Below are 14,693 nucleotides of genomic sequence, written 5' to 3' on the forward strand. Positions count from 1 at the left end.
CTTTTTTTTTTATTAGTGTTAAAAGTTTTTACTTTTAAATGTTTTTAACTTTATTGGGATTTTTAAAGTATATGTAACGAGAACGAAAACGAAGTATGGAGATCCATGTACAGCTATGAACTCTACCAACTGTTCAACGAGGCACCGATCTCAGAATTCATTAAACTTCGGAGACTTCGATGGGCTGGTCATGTAGTGATGATGGAGACCGAAAGATTGCGAAAAAGAGCCCTAGATAGTAAAATGCAGGGCAACAGCCCAAAACGAAGGCAACGGAAAAGGTAAGAGGATGAAGTGGCAGCAGACGCGCAAAATTTGCTAGACCTCAAGGTAGGAGGCATAGTTTGGAATAGGATAAGGCTCGATTCGGGTTGTGGCGCCATTGGAGAAAGAGAGAGATGTCACTAAACAAATTAATGCATAACTCATAATTTTTCAAAAAAAACCTTATTGGTTTCAACTACATCCGTACGGCAATGGTTTATGGCCTTGACGGTGACCCTTAATCTACCCCTATTTGAAGGTTGGCATATGTAATAAGCTGCCTGCGTTAATTGAATGTTGAACATGTTAATTGTTCAAAATAATATCCACCAACGTTCATACAACTATAAAGTCGCTGTTCGAAATTACGACGAACATTTTGAAACATTTCAGGGATTAGTAGACTACACTTATACACTATTCCTCATATTTGAGATCTATCAAATTCTCCATTTTTGATATAAGATTGATGTTTACGTATTCTAATATTTAACGGTAATAAAAGAAAAATGTTCCCATTCACGAGGTATCTTATAAATACAATTGTTTGTTTTTTCTTATTCATTGTTAGGTTTAGTTCAAGATAATATAGATCTCAATGTGTTTGTTGTTTTGAATGTTGAATTTATTTCCTATTGCTTTAAGTTTTTCTGATAATCCGTTTATGTATGATGTAGATATTTTCCTCGGATTATTTCTTGTAAATGTTATAAGATCACGTTCTAAGTTGTTCTGTTCCATTCGGTCTATTTTTGAAAATTCATTATTTAAAAATTAAATTAAATTAAAAATTTTCCCAAAAATTTCGTTCTTAGAGGAGAAACATTTGTTAAAAAAAATGATTATGTTTTGTCATTTATAAATATGGAATTTTGAAGAATAGACCGAATTAAATAGAATAACTTAGAACAGGACCCTATAATATTCACAATAAATAATACGAGGATTATAGCAATACCATACATAAAAGCATGATCGGAAAAACTTAAAAACGGGAGTAAATCAATTCAACGTTCAAAACAACAAACACATTGAGATCTATTTTATCTACAACTAAACCTAAGAATGAAAAAGAAAAACCAAGAATTGCATTTTTAAAATGTCTTGTGAATTCGAACATTTTTATTTAGGCGAAACATTAAGACCCTTGATGTTAAAATAAGTGAGCATCAAACATATCAAAAATAGAGAATATGATATATTTTAAAAATACACATGGGAAAATGAACATAGAGTTCAATGGAAAAGATTCAAGTATAATTCAGAAAGAAACAGATGGTAAAAATAGAATAACTAAAGAAGCGGCTCTAATTATGATGAATGAAACCGCATCGCAAATTCCTCAGTAGAATGTACTATGATCTGGTTACCCATATTAAAAGAAGAAATCAATAGAACGAAAATACCACTATTAGTAAGTCAATAACATATCGAGGATACATCATTTATGTTTTAAAATAAAATAACGTACATGTAAGATCGGAGTTTGGTGTTAAGATTGAGAATAAACTAAATGTAAGATCAAATACTTACCATGTCGAGATAATATCATGAGGTTTTCTCGTCATAATTTACTATGGGATCACTAACAGGAGAATTTTACTGTCGATAATTGCGTGTGGTTGTCTGTTTAAAGACAAATGACATGCTATAATTTTTCTGACGGGTATTCTTAAGTTAAAGTTGATTTCATGTATTCGAATGAACTATCTTCAATAAAGTGGTCCCGGGTACGCAACTCAAAATTATCGACAATATCATTTTAAAGTTATTTATTTTAAATTATTAGAAGAATTGTTTACCAAGTAACAAAAACAAAATTTGTTTAATTTATTAATGTTTTGTATTTTGAGCACAATTTCCGAAAATTTGAATATTGGAAATTGAAACGTTAAAGAAACTTATTTTATAGTAATATTGAGGGTTATTCATAATAAGAAATAGTTAATTACGTATCTATGTAAAGTGATTATGAATGTCGATGTTCTTTTAGAGTTCTTATTGTCTGGTATTCTATTAATAGTTGTATTTCATTCTCCTCCGTGTTTTGAAGCAATTCATTTATGTTTTCTATTATGCGTATGTTTTTGATCTCATTATTCTTTATTATATCCATCAGTGTATTCACTTTTATTCTTTTTCTTGATGCGAAGTTATTTTTTTTGTTAATAAAAAAAAAGATAAACAAACATTATGTACTGTCTTTATTTTCGATATCTAGGTATGATCTAGTTTTGATTATACTCTATAGGTTTTATTAGCAAATGTTGAAAAAACATCAAAATATATTTTTAATAAAAATATTAAAATATGTTATTAAAAATATTAACAGTTTACTTTATTTTAGGACCTATGGGAGGAAGCGGCTAAGTTTCCTCTCTTCGGTAAGCTTCACGACATGTCAGTATATATTTTTACGTACATCAACTCTATGGCAGAAAGAGAGAAACTTAATGATGAGTCAAGAAGGTTATGTGACATTAGACCTACAGGAGCTATCCTCATAGTTTCAGAATGTAGAGGTGAAAAGGCAGATGATACGCTCAATATATCTATAGGACATCTGATTGGAAAACGTACGAAAATTCTAATATTTTTTATCTATCAAAAACATTAGGTGTAAATGTTTAGGTAATGTCAGCATCTATTGAAAATATTGCAGTAAGCAATAATTACAGTCTATAGCAATATTCTATAGAAAACTTAAAACTAGAGACAAACTCACTTATATTTATTTAGCTCTGATACTTTTCTCGATTTTTCACTTCATTAACTTAAGGTCTTCTTCCTCGTAAGATATCTGGAAGGAGCTTGTTGTCTTATAAGCTGAATATTATAGACATTGGCTGGTAGAATTATTTGTTGGTGCCCATTGGTAAATAAAGCCAATAAAGGCTAAATATATCCTACTGTAGGAGAGTTAGTATCCAATCTTTGAAAGAAGACTAAAATTTAAGAATAATGGAGAGTCCCTTTACTGCCATGATTGCATGTCATATGTCCATACAAGTTTTAGAATTTGTTTATATAACAGTAATTAATCGGAGATTATAATGATATTGCCTTATTTAGCCGATAGCCGATCCCGAATTTAACTGTAGTCAATCTATTGATTTTTTTAATGGGTTGTAGTATATTTTCGAAGGTGTTGTTAGAAGGTTAAATTGAAAGTAAAGCAGGAAAACCAGATGCCCTAAATACCGTTTTTGGGTATATTTTGTTAGGACCAACTAGCACACCTAACCTTTCGTCAACTTCGCTTGTTTGTCTTTCAAATATTGAAGACCCACTAGATTCTTCATTAACGAAATTTTGGAAAATGAAAAACATACCGGAAAAGCCAGTTTCAGAACCAGAAGACGCTCTGTGCGAGAACATTTATCGGGAAACGCATAATCGGGACGTCTCGGGTAAATATGTTGTGTTTTGCCTTTTCGTGAATCACCGCCTTGTTTGCAAGATAGTTATGATATATAACTAAATTTAAATAGACTGCTATCATTAGAACGGCGCTTATTTCGTCAATCAAGTTTGCAAAAGGAATTTACATATGCAGGAGTATCTTGATTTAGGTCATATACAGTTAGTCCCTAACGCCGAAAAGACAAAGGGAAAGTATTATATTCCACATCATTGCGTTGTGAAACGAGATAGTTTCAAGTAAAATTCGAGTTGTGTATAATGCGTCTCAGAAAAGTCCCAATCTTGGCAAATCTTTGAACGACTATTTACTTCTTCTACTGCACTACCGCTCAAATTGAGCCTTGGCGTCCTTTATTTTTTGCCTCCACCCTTGCTTGTCTGTGAATAATCTTCTCCATACTCGGAATCCTAATAGGGCTTGTGCGTCGCTGTTTACTGTGTCTTCCCAGCGCTTTCTTGGCTTTGCAACCGGTCTCTTTCCATGCATTCTAGCATTCAGTGTTGTTTTTGGTAGCCTATCCTTTTCCATTCTTATCTCATGTCCGGCCCATTGCAATCTTTTATTCTAATGATGTCTGACAGTGGTGCTTCCTTACAAAGTTGATAAAGTTCGTTGTTGTATCGACTTCTGAAGATTCCGTTTTCACTCACAGGTCCTAGTATTCTCCTCAGTACTTTCCTTTCTAATGTATCGAGTTTGCTTTTGGATTTTTCTTTCAGGACTTCAGGGCAAAATAAGCTCTGTTTGCCTGCGTTATTCTCTTCCGTATTTCTCCATCTTCTGATCCGTCGATATATATTTCTACTCCTAGGTATGTAAACTTTTAAACCGTTTCAATGTCCTCTTCATGTATAATGTTTTGTGGGCGTATGATTATGATATTTCTTCTCGTCTGTATCATTATTTTTGTTTTTTTCTGTGTTAATTTCCAGACCTAGTATTTTTGTTTGCGTTTTTAACTCTGCGTATGTTTCCTATGCTCCTGTTGATGTTCTACTCATAATATTAATATCATCTGCATTAGCGGCTAGTTGAATCGTTCTGTTGGTCAGTAGGTTTCCTCGTCCAGTTTGCATTTGCCTAACCGCTTACTCCAGTGCCAGGTTAAACAAAGTTGGGGCCAGCCCATCTCCCTGCTTTAATCCCTGCCAAATTTTGAAAAAGTCTGTTCGGTGGTTTTTATTCGTACACATGCCTGAGTTTCATCCATTGTGGCTTTAATGAGTCTAATTAGCTTATGTGGTATTGCCAATTCAGCCAATATATTGTAGAGTTTGTTCCTTTTGACTGAGTCGTATGCCTGTTTTAAATCTACAAACACGTTGTGAACATCATTGTCATGTTCCCATGATTTACTCAAGATCTGTTTGACTGTAAATATTTGATCCAGTGTCGATCTTCCCCGTCGCAGGGCTACTGATTTATAATATACGTGAGGACTTTGTCTTATTTTTTATAGATCGGGCATACTATACTTTTCTTCCAGTCGTCGGATATTTTCTCTTCTTGCCCTATGTATTTGATGAGCACGTGCATGTGACTTGTTAGGTGCTCGCCACCTACCTTATACAATTCTGCTGGTATTTCGTCAACCTCCGGGGATTTATTGTTTTTCTAGGCCTTAATAGCTTCGAGAACTTCCTCTATGGTTGGAGCTTCTACTGCATTCTCTACTTCATTTTCTTCTACGTAGTTCGTACCCATTTCATCTTCCATGTCTACTTGTGTACCAAGAAGGGTCTGAAAATAATGCTTCCAGGTTTCTGTGCTTTCTGATGGCCACTGATTAGTTGCCCACTTTCATTTTTACATAGACTTGTTTGATGTTTATACCCACTTTTTATCTTTTTTTAGGTATTCGTAAGCCCCTGTAATTTCGTTGTTTTTGAAATTTTCTTCCATTTTTTTATTTGTCCATTTTCATAGGCTCTTTTTTTATTTCTACACATCTTGTCTGCTTTCCGACTTATGACTTCAAATGATGTTCGCCTTTCCCGTGTTCTTCTTGTTATATACATTTTACGTGCTTCATTTCTTTCCTCTATTGCTTGTCTGCACTCGTCATCTAACCATGCTCCTCTTCTCGCCTTTGTCTTCTTTCCCTGGGTGGACGCTGCCGCTGTCAGTACTGCTGTTTTGATATTATTCCATTTGTCCTCTATGAAGTGCAGTTCTAGCGTCCTTAACTCATTTGCGACTTATTCTTCGAACTTCTCTTTACATTCCTGAATCTTCAGTTTTTCCAGGTCCAGTTTGCTCTTTGTTGTCTTTCGTTTCTTTCTTTGTTAACTATGCATCTAAATTTGTTTTGGAGTAAAAGATGGTCTGATCCACAGCATGCTTCTCGTCGTGTTCTCACATCTGAGATACTACTGGCTGCCCTTTTGTCTATTAGCACATGGTCGATTTGATTGGTTGTCTGATGACATCCATGTCATTTTGTGTATGTCCGTATGTGGGAAGCATGTGGAACTTATAACTATGTTTTTACTGGTGGCAAAATTTATCAAAAACTCCCCATTCATATCACCCATTTTGATGTCATTTTTGGGCGCATTGTCATATACTATCTCCAGCTGTTGGTAGAAGCTTTCCTTTGTATGTTGTTCTTGTTCTTCTGTTGGGCAGTGAATGTTTATCATTGTTAGGTTAAAGACGTGGGTGCAAATTCTTAACTTGCATAGCCTTTTACTGACTGCCTGGAAGTCTATGATTTTTGACTTAAATTATTATCCACCATAAATGCAACTCCACATTCTTTGCTTCCTTTTTCCTTCCCACTATATGACTATTTACTGGTCGGTCCTAAACTACAACAGAACATAGTCTCGCTTTTGTTAAATTTTAGACTTAATCGTTTTACGCTGTATGCGTACATTCGTCAGATGTATATTTTAGTCGTTCCTGAGCATACGGATTATCAACGTGTGTTATGGAGATTTTCTAGCCTGGAAGAAATTGAGGAATATCGTTTGTTAACTGTTACTTTTGCAATAATATCTTCGCCGAGTCTCGCTTCAAGAACCCTCCAACAATTAGTATTAGATGAAGGCTCTCGTTTTCCTAAAGGCGTCTCGCTTATTCGTCATGCTCCGTATATTAATGATTTTGTTGTTGGTGCTTCGACTCTCGAAGAAGCACAAACTTTGGTTGAAGAATTAGTCGCTAATTAGAAGGCTTTATTATCCTTGTGGTTACTTAACACCTTTTACCTTTTTCATTAAACATTTAATCCAACAACTTTGGGCAACAGGTCTTAAATGGGATGGTCTCCCTGCATCGGAAATAATTCGTGTATGGGAGCAATATAAGAGCGAATTATCTCTTATTTCACAGTTCAAAATTCCTCGTTTTTTGAATAATTCCTCATGTCCCATCTGAGAACTTCATGGATTTGCCGTTGCTAGTGAAAAGGGATATGCTCGTGTCGTTTATGTTCGTAGTATTGATACTTGTGACCTAGTTCAAGTTAATTTACTGTGTGCCAAATAGAAAGTAGCTCCTATAAAACAGATTACTATACCCCGATTGGAATTGTTAGCTGCTGTTCATTTGGTAAAACTTATATCGTTTGTGTTAAAGTCGTGGAAGCATATAACGTTTCAAAATGTGTATGCTTGGTTAGATTCTCAAATCGTATTGCACTGGTTAAGTTCAGCATTTCGTGTATCCAGACCCATAGTCAAAATTATTCTTGGCATTATATGGAATCTCGAAATAATGCAGCCGATTCACCTTCGCGAAGCATGCTATCGACCGCTTTTCTATCAAAATTAGACTGGAACAGATCTTTTTCATGAACAGATCATTTTTGTATAATATTTCCTTAATTTTTCCAGAGGTTCCTCCCTCATTTCAGGAAAAATCTTCTTCGAAAGAGATAAAGAAAACTTTAGTGTTTGTTTCCACTCGCGGGGAACATTTTTTGTCATGTTTGCTAAAAAATAAATCGTCTTTTACCTCGATCCAAAGAATTTTGGTCTTTATATATATATATATATATATATATATATATATATATATATATATATATATATATATATATATATATATATATATATATATATATGTGTGTGTGTGTGTGTGTGTGTGTGTGTGTGTGTGTGTGTGTGTGTGTGTGTGTGAAGGGCTCGGGTGTAAATAATGTTTGCAAAGTAAGTTGCAAATCGCAGCTAAGTGACATCGAATTTACGTAAATAATGGTATGTTTAAAACATGGTGCCTATATGGTATGTTTAAATCAGGTGGATAAATTTTTTGCTGCCAAAAATAAAGATGTTTTAAGCGAAATTTAAGGTAAGAATAAATTTAAATAAAGGTAAGAAATTTGACATATTAGCGAATAAACTACACTGAATTCAGATACCATTTTTTACACGCATGTAGATATTTGGTCATTTTCATGGTAGTTCTATGTATACATAGATTTATATTTTCTTTTTTCTTGCAGAAAAGATAATATGTGAAATTCCATCAACATCGTCTGATCAGGATATAAATGAGGAAAATTTTACACTACAAACAACTGAAGTTAGAAAAAGTGAAAGTAAAGGACGAAAACGTAAACGTGGAAGTAAAAAACAAGCCAACGAAAAGAATAAAGGAAATAGTGTCGAAAAATATCTCGTAGGGGAATGGTACAAAAAGAAACGTCTATAGGACCAGACTGCTGTTGTAGAAATAAATGTTTTACACTTTTATACGAAGATGAGGTGAAACATATTTTTGAGAACTTTTGGAAACTGGGCATCGTTAATATCCAAAATTCATACATATTTGGCGGTATAGAGCTAAAATTTAAATCTCGTAGTACTACTAAAAATCTAAACACGTATTTCATGACAATCTAATATATTGTAAACTGTAGAGTGGTGTTAAGTTAGCAACTGTGTATCTTCGGACAAATGGAAATGGAAACTGGGCATCGTTAATATCCAAAATTCATACATATTTGGCGGCATAGAGCTAAAATTTAAATCTCGTAGTACTACTAAAAATCTAAACACGTATTTCATGACAATCTAATATAATGTAAACTGTAGAGTAGTAGTCGGCAACTGTGTATCTTCGGACAAATTTAGATGTATTTTACCGAATAATTTAATATTAAGTTTTAAAACCCACAAACAGATAACTGCGGTGTTTGTGACAGCTTAAACCTCGTTCTTAATAATGCCGCTTCACAAACTGATGAAGACCCTATACAAAAGTTAAAATTTAAACAAGAATTGCATCACCGAAAAGCCAAAGGTGACCAAGACGCCATAAAAGAGCCACTCTGGAAGCCTGAACATCTGATGGAATTTATGCTATTAACATTCGATCTTCAGCAGGCTTTGCCAACTCCTAAATTATCAACAGGGCCAACCTTTTACAAAAAGAAGTTGTTTTGTTACAATTTCAGCATCCATAGTTTGTATCCCTCCAAGGGGTATTTCTAAATGTGGGATGTGGGAACTAATTGCAATTAGTATTTGACACTAACTTGGTCTTTAATGACAAATATTATCTTCAAATATTTGGGACACCTATGGGTTCCTCAATCTCTCCCATCCTAGTTAATTATGTACTGGATGATTTAGTTTCTGACCGTCTGGGTCTTTTAGATTTCCAAATCCCTTTTATTAAGCGGTATGTTGATGACTTATTACTAGCCTTACCCCCAGACAAGATTCAGGCCACCTTGTCTGTGTTCAATGAGTTTGATCCTCATTTACAGTTCACTGTTGAACTTGAGGACTCCAACACTAATAGTATTCCCTTCTTAGACATGCGTGTCATTAGAATGGGAGATAACACCTTAACTTCAAGTTGGTACAGGAAACCAATGGCCTCTAATAGGTTTCTCAACTACCACTCGTGTCATCCTTTTAAATATAAATTAAACTTAATTAAAACTTTAAGCTGCAGGCTAAATAGACTAACACATCCGGTTAATCGAAGGGAATCCCTTCAATTACTTAAAAATATTCTGATTGAGAATTCCTATCCATCCTCCCTTATTAATAAATACCTTTACTTACAAAGCTATGGTTCCTCTTTAAATGACATACCCAACGGTGACCAACTTAGAATAATATCAAATAATTCAATAAATAGCACTGTTCTGCCTAATACTGTACTTGGGACTCCAACTACCCATTATTCATCACTACCTTATTTTCCTCAAGTTACTGAGAAACTCGTTAAACTGTACAAACAAAATAACGTACCTGTTAAAATTGCAGTTAAGAATGCTAAGACTGTTTTCTAAAACTAAAACACTCTTGTCCCTTCTGGAACAAATTAATGTAATCTATCATATACCTTGTGCTGAGAGTGACTCATGTTACATCTGTCAGACAGGGAGATCACTGAGAAGGCGTCTTACGACACACCGCAGTGATATCAACTTATCTAAGCATACCTGTGCTCTTGTCCAGCATGCTATTAACTCTAAGCACAAAGTAAACTTTAATGAATTTAAAATTCTTGGCAATGAACGTAACCTCGTCAAAAGACAGTTCTTGGAAATGTGTTCAATACTAAAACACCCAAATGCTCTTAATAAGAGAACCGACATTAGTAACTTGAGCCAAATTTATCATGCATTAATTTTGCAGAATTAGGCTTAATATGTTATTTACTTTGAATTGTCCCTTAAGGTGTTTTTATCATATTTTCATATTTAATAAATTCAAATAAAAATAAAAATAGAATAAATTATTCGTACTTTTCATACATATCACCTTTACATACATAAAGTAATTGTTTTTTTTTTGATTAACTTGTTTAGTAAAATTTTAAATTGAAACTGATTCATAGAATCTTTTTCATTCACAGTTCCAAATGATATGAACCTTAAACTGTGGAAGTTGAATTCATCTTCACCTGTTGGCTGGCTAACCAGTGACAACGTAAATATTATAATATATGATATTTTGGATTGACCTCGCATGCTTTGTTCTTTGGTTTACTAAACCAATCACTGGGGAGAAAATGGTGATCTTAACCACCTTTTCCTTTCATTTTTTGGCTTTTTAATGACAAGTTGTCACCCAAATTTATCATACTCTTTAAATGTACCGCTCTATTGCACTAGAGGTTGGTATTTCGCCTTGCTGTTCTGTCATATTGACCTCAAGGCCATGTCTTTTCACGTTGTTTGCGTGGGTGTTACACCTGTTAATTTATTTACCTGCTGCATTCAGTAAGCTAAAGACTGGCAACTTCATTTTTTACTTTTAAATACTATATTTTAATCTTAATAATTCAATAATGTTACCTAAAGTGAAAATTAAAATTTAACTGATTATAAATAAATTGTTGGAAGTGCATCTCATGATCTTTCTAGTTCTCTACATATCAAAATTTTTAATGTTTTTTTACTTAAGTTTTTTATAATAACTTTTTTATATACATGTATGATTATCACATGTTCTTTTGCTGTGCTAATTCTGATAATTTGTAAACTATACTTAGTTTCAATTAATTGTTTATACAACTTTATCTCTAAATGTCCAGTATCGTAAGCTTTTTCACATTTTTAATATCATTGACTGCTACATGTCTTTGTAAGGTAACACACATGTTTTAACTTCTCTATGGATGTTTGGTTTCATATTGTTCTTTTTAGATGAACTGATGATGCTCTCTGAGCAGAAAGCGAAACGTCTTCAATAAATAGATGAAGTAGCCACCTTCTTTGTCTTTTATTTCTCCACTTTGACCGAAAAAACCCACCACTCTTCGAGTGTTCCTTAGTTTATATTGGATTGACGGTCGTACTCCTTTTCTATATATATATATATATATATATATATATATATATATATATATATATATATACTCAGGTGCAAAAAAATCGATCCATGGGTATTATTTGCTGAAAAAAGAAAACGTTTGAAGATATTAGTTTTAAATCAGGTATATATGTAAAAGTATATGTTGGATTAAAATAATTTTTACAGATTATCCAAAAAATTATTTATTTAAAGAGACATACGCCAAAACTCAAAAATTCAAGAATATTCAAAACTTTCTGAAATTAAGAAAAACATTGGTAATAAATCAATATCTAGTGTTTCCCTCTCGGGCCCTTAAACCTCTGGTAATTAACCTCTGGATATCAAATTGATCCAATTGGTCCCATATTTCTTGAAGAGTCGCTGTAAGTTCAGCCAAGTTGTTTGGACGGGGTACTCGTGCTCCAAGACGTCTTCCCATCATATCCCATAGATGTTCTATGGGATTGAGATCGGGACTACAAGCTGGCCAGTTCATACGGACAATTCCCACCTCCTCTATATATTGGTTGACGATTCTAGCACGGTGAGGACGCGCGTTGTCGTCCATACAAATAAAATTAGGTCCAATGAAAGGAGCAAAAGGTACCACATGCTGATCTAAAATACTTGTTATGTATCTTGCAGCAGTCATAGAACCTCTATCTACAATAACTAAATCAGTATGGGCTTCTGAACTGATACCAGCCCAAACCATAATGGAGCCTCCCCTATAACTTATTCTTTTTGCAATATTACATTGAAAATATCGCTCTCCGTGTCTTCTCCAAACCCTTTCTCGGCCGTCTGGTGACCTTAGACAAAATCTGGACTCATCTGAGACCAATACAGTGCCCCAATCTGCATCACTCCAGTTTTCATGTTCTCTTTGCAAAAGCAAGGCGAGCTCTGCGATGTTCTATGAATAGTATTGGAGATAGGGCTGGCCTTCTGGATAATAAATTACCTTCTACAAGTCGTCGACAAACTGTCCATCCGCTTACATCCACATTTCTCACTTCCCTCAGACGATTTTCCAGTTCAACTGAAGTTAGATGTCGATTTCTCAAACATGATGAGACCAGAAATCGATCATCTCTTTCGGATGTTACCCTTCTACGACCTGATCCTGGTCTTCTTGTGAAGTTACCGGTGTCGCTAAAACACCGAACTGCTCTTTGAACCGAAGATCGACTAACACCCAACATTTCAGCTGCATAATATTGGCTACGACCATCTTGAACTAAAGTCACCGTCTTTGCAGCTTCTGTCGGAGTTAGAGACATTTAGGAAGGATAATTAAATAAAAATATAACACGTTTTGAAAATAAAATCACTACACTAGTATGGTTGTTGAATTAAAAACAACATTCAATAAATATCTACTTGCTTCAGACCCTTTTTGACAAAAACCTGAAATACCAATTTGTTTTAAGAAATATAGAAAGCAATATTATTAAAAATATTATTTTATTTCTCATATACAAGTACCTAAATTTACATACGTAATTTAATGTCTCTAAAATTATACAACTTCATATAAATAAGAAATAAGGAATGGATCGATTTTTTTGCACCTGAGTGTATATATATATATATATATATATATATATATATATATATATATATATATATATATATATATATATATATATATATATATATATATATATATATATATATATATATATATATAAAATAAAGTTTTATTTTGGGGTTGCAGTCATTAATAGGGCAGGAAAGTGAAACTCTTTGTTCTTTATCTAGCTTTCGCAAAATTTATTTGCTTCTTCAGGATATGCTAAAATATGGTATCAGTAAATACAATGAAATTAAAATTAAATAGCATTGTATAAAACTAGTATAAAAACTTACAACATGAGGTTAATCCATTAAATTTTCAAATTTACAAAACATTAAAACTTAACTTATTAAAATTATCTAGTTATGTGAGTACAATGTTTTGTAAATTTGAAAATTTAATGGATTAACCTCATGTTGTAAGTTTTTATACTAGTTTTATATTATGCTATTTAATTTTAATTTCATTGTATTTACTGATACCATATTTTAGCGTATTCTGAAGAAGCAAATAAATTTTGCGAAAGCTAGATAAAGAACAAAGAGTTTCACTTTCCTGCCCTATTAATGACTGCAACCCCAAAATAAAACTTTATTTTACATAACGTGTCAGTCAATAATACCTAACTACTTTATATATATATATATATATATATATATATATATATATATATATATATATATATATATATATATATATATATATATATATATATATATATATTATATATACAGGGTGGTCCGTAAGTAATTGTACAAAAAGAAACAGTAGATTCTACACCTTAAAATATTACGATTTAAGCCAAATTGCTATAATAAAATGTTGATATTAAGAAAGATACAGGGTGTTAAAGTGCAAATTTAAAATTTTATTTTTCGCTATAACTTTCATGTTTGTAAACATTTATGTATAAAAATTTACAACTGGGTACTTTTAAATATGAGAAATTATAATTTGATGCACACTTTGATGTAACTGATAGAGGGCGCCACATATGCTACATATGTGGTATAAATTTTCACTTAACTTTTTTGCTCTTTAAGATACCTGTATTTGGGACAAAAATTATTAAAGATACATTATTTTAACAAAAAAAAAGGTATACCTGTTAATAACTTCAAAATTCAACAGTTTTCGAGATAATCGTATTTTACAAATCAGCTGCATAATTATGATTTAAGGCAATTATTCCAGGCAACGAAGAAAAATTAGACAAAAACATTAATACTTCTGAATTTTGGTATAAAATACCTTTAACTAAAGTTAATAGTTAACGAAATATTAAATAAAATAAATGTATCAGCAGGATTAATAACAGGATTTGACAAAATAACAGAATAATAGGATTTTACATAAAACATTTTAGGTTTTATGTTAAATTAAAGTCATAATCAAAACATTTTGTTTACAAACCAAATTAAGAAATAGTTAAACTAAATAAAATAACTTTTTGCCAAAGTAAGTGTTCGATATGTCCACCATTTTCTTTAATTCATTTGTCAATATATTCCATAAAAGATCGTCTCATATTAAATAGCATCATTGGTCCAAAAGAAACTGCTGCAGTATTTATTTCTTCCCATAGTTGGTTGCGAATGTTTATGGGATTCTTATAGACACGTTGTTTTAATGCGCCCCATACACCAAAATCAAGCGGATT

At 32.7% G+C, this 14,693-nt stretch overlaps 1 protein-coding gene across 4 annotated transcripts in view; it reads left to right on the top strand.

Annotated features, from left to right (window-relative positions):
- Pi3K92E (phosphatidylinositol 3-kinase 92E) overlaps positions 1-14,693 on the top strand; it is a 747,272-nt gene that overhangs the window by 54,582 nt on the left and 677,997 nt on the right. For 3 of the 4 annotated variants that reach the window (XM_072523217.1, XM_072523215.1, XM_072523216.1), the window contains exon 2: positions 2,612-2,840. The exons of the other annotated variant lie outside the window; for it this stretch is intronic. In XM_072523217.1, coding sequence (XP_072379318.1) covers positions 2,612-2,840 — 229 coding nt within the window. The remainder of the gene's footprint in view (positions 1-2,611; positions 2,841-14,693) is intronic. 4 annotated transcript variants of the gene reach the window in all.

The sequence above is a fragment of the Diabrotica undecimpunctata genome, chromosome 2 (assembly GCF_040954645.1).
Source record: "Diabrotica undecimpunctata isolate CICGRU chromosome 2, icDiaUnde3, whole genome shotgun sequence".
NCBI classification, from domain to species: Eukaryota; Metazoa; Arthropoda; class Insecta; order Coleoptera; family Chrysomelidae; genus Diabrotica; species Diabrotica undecimpunctata.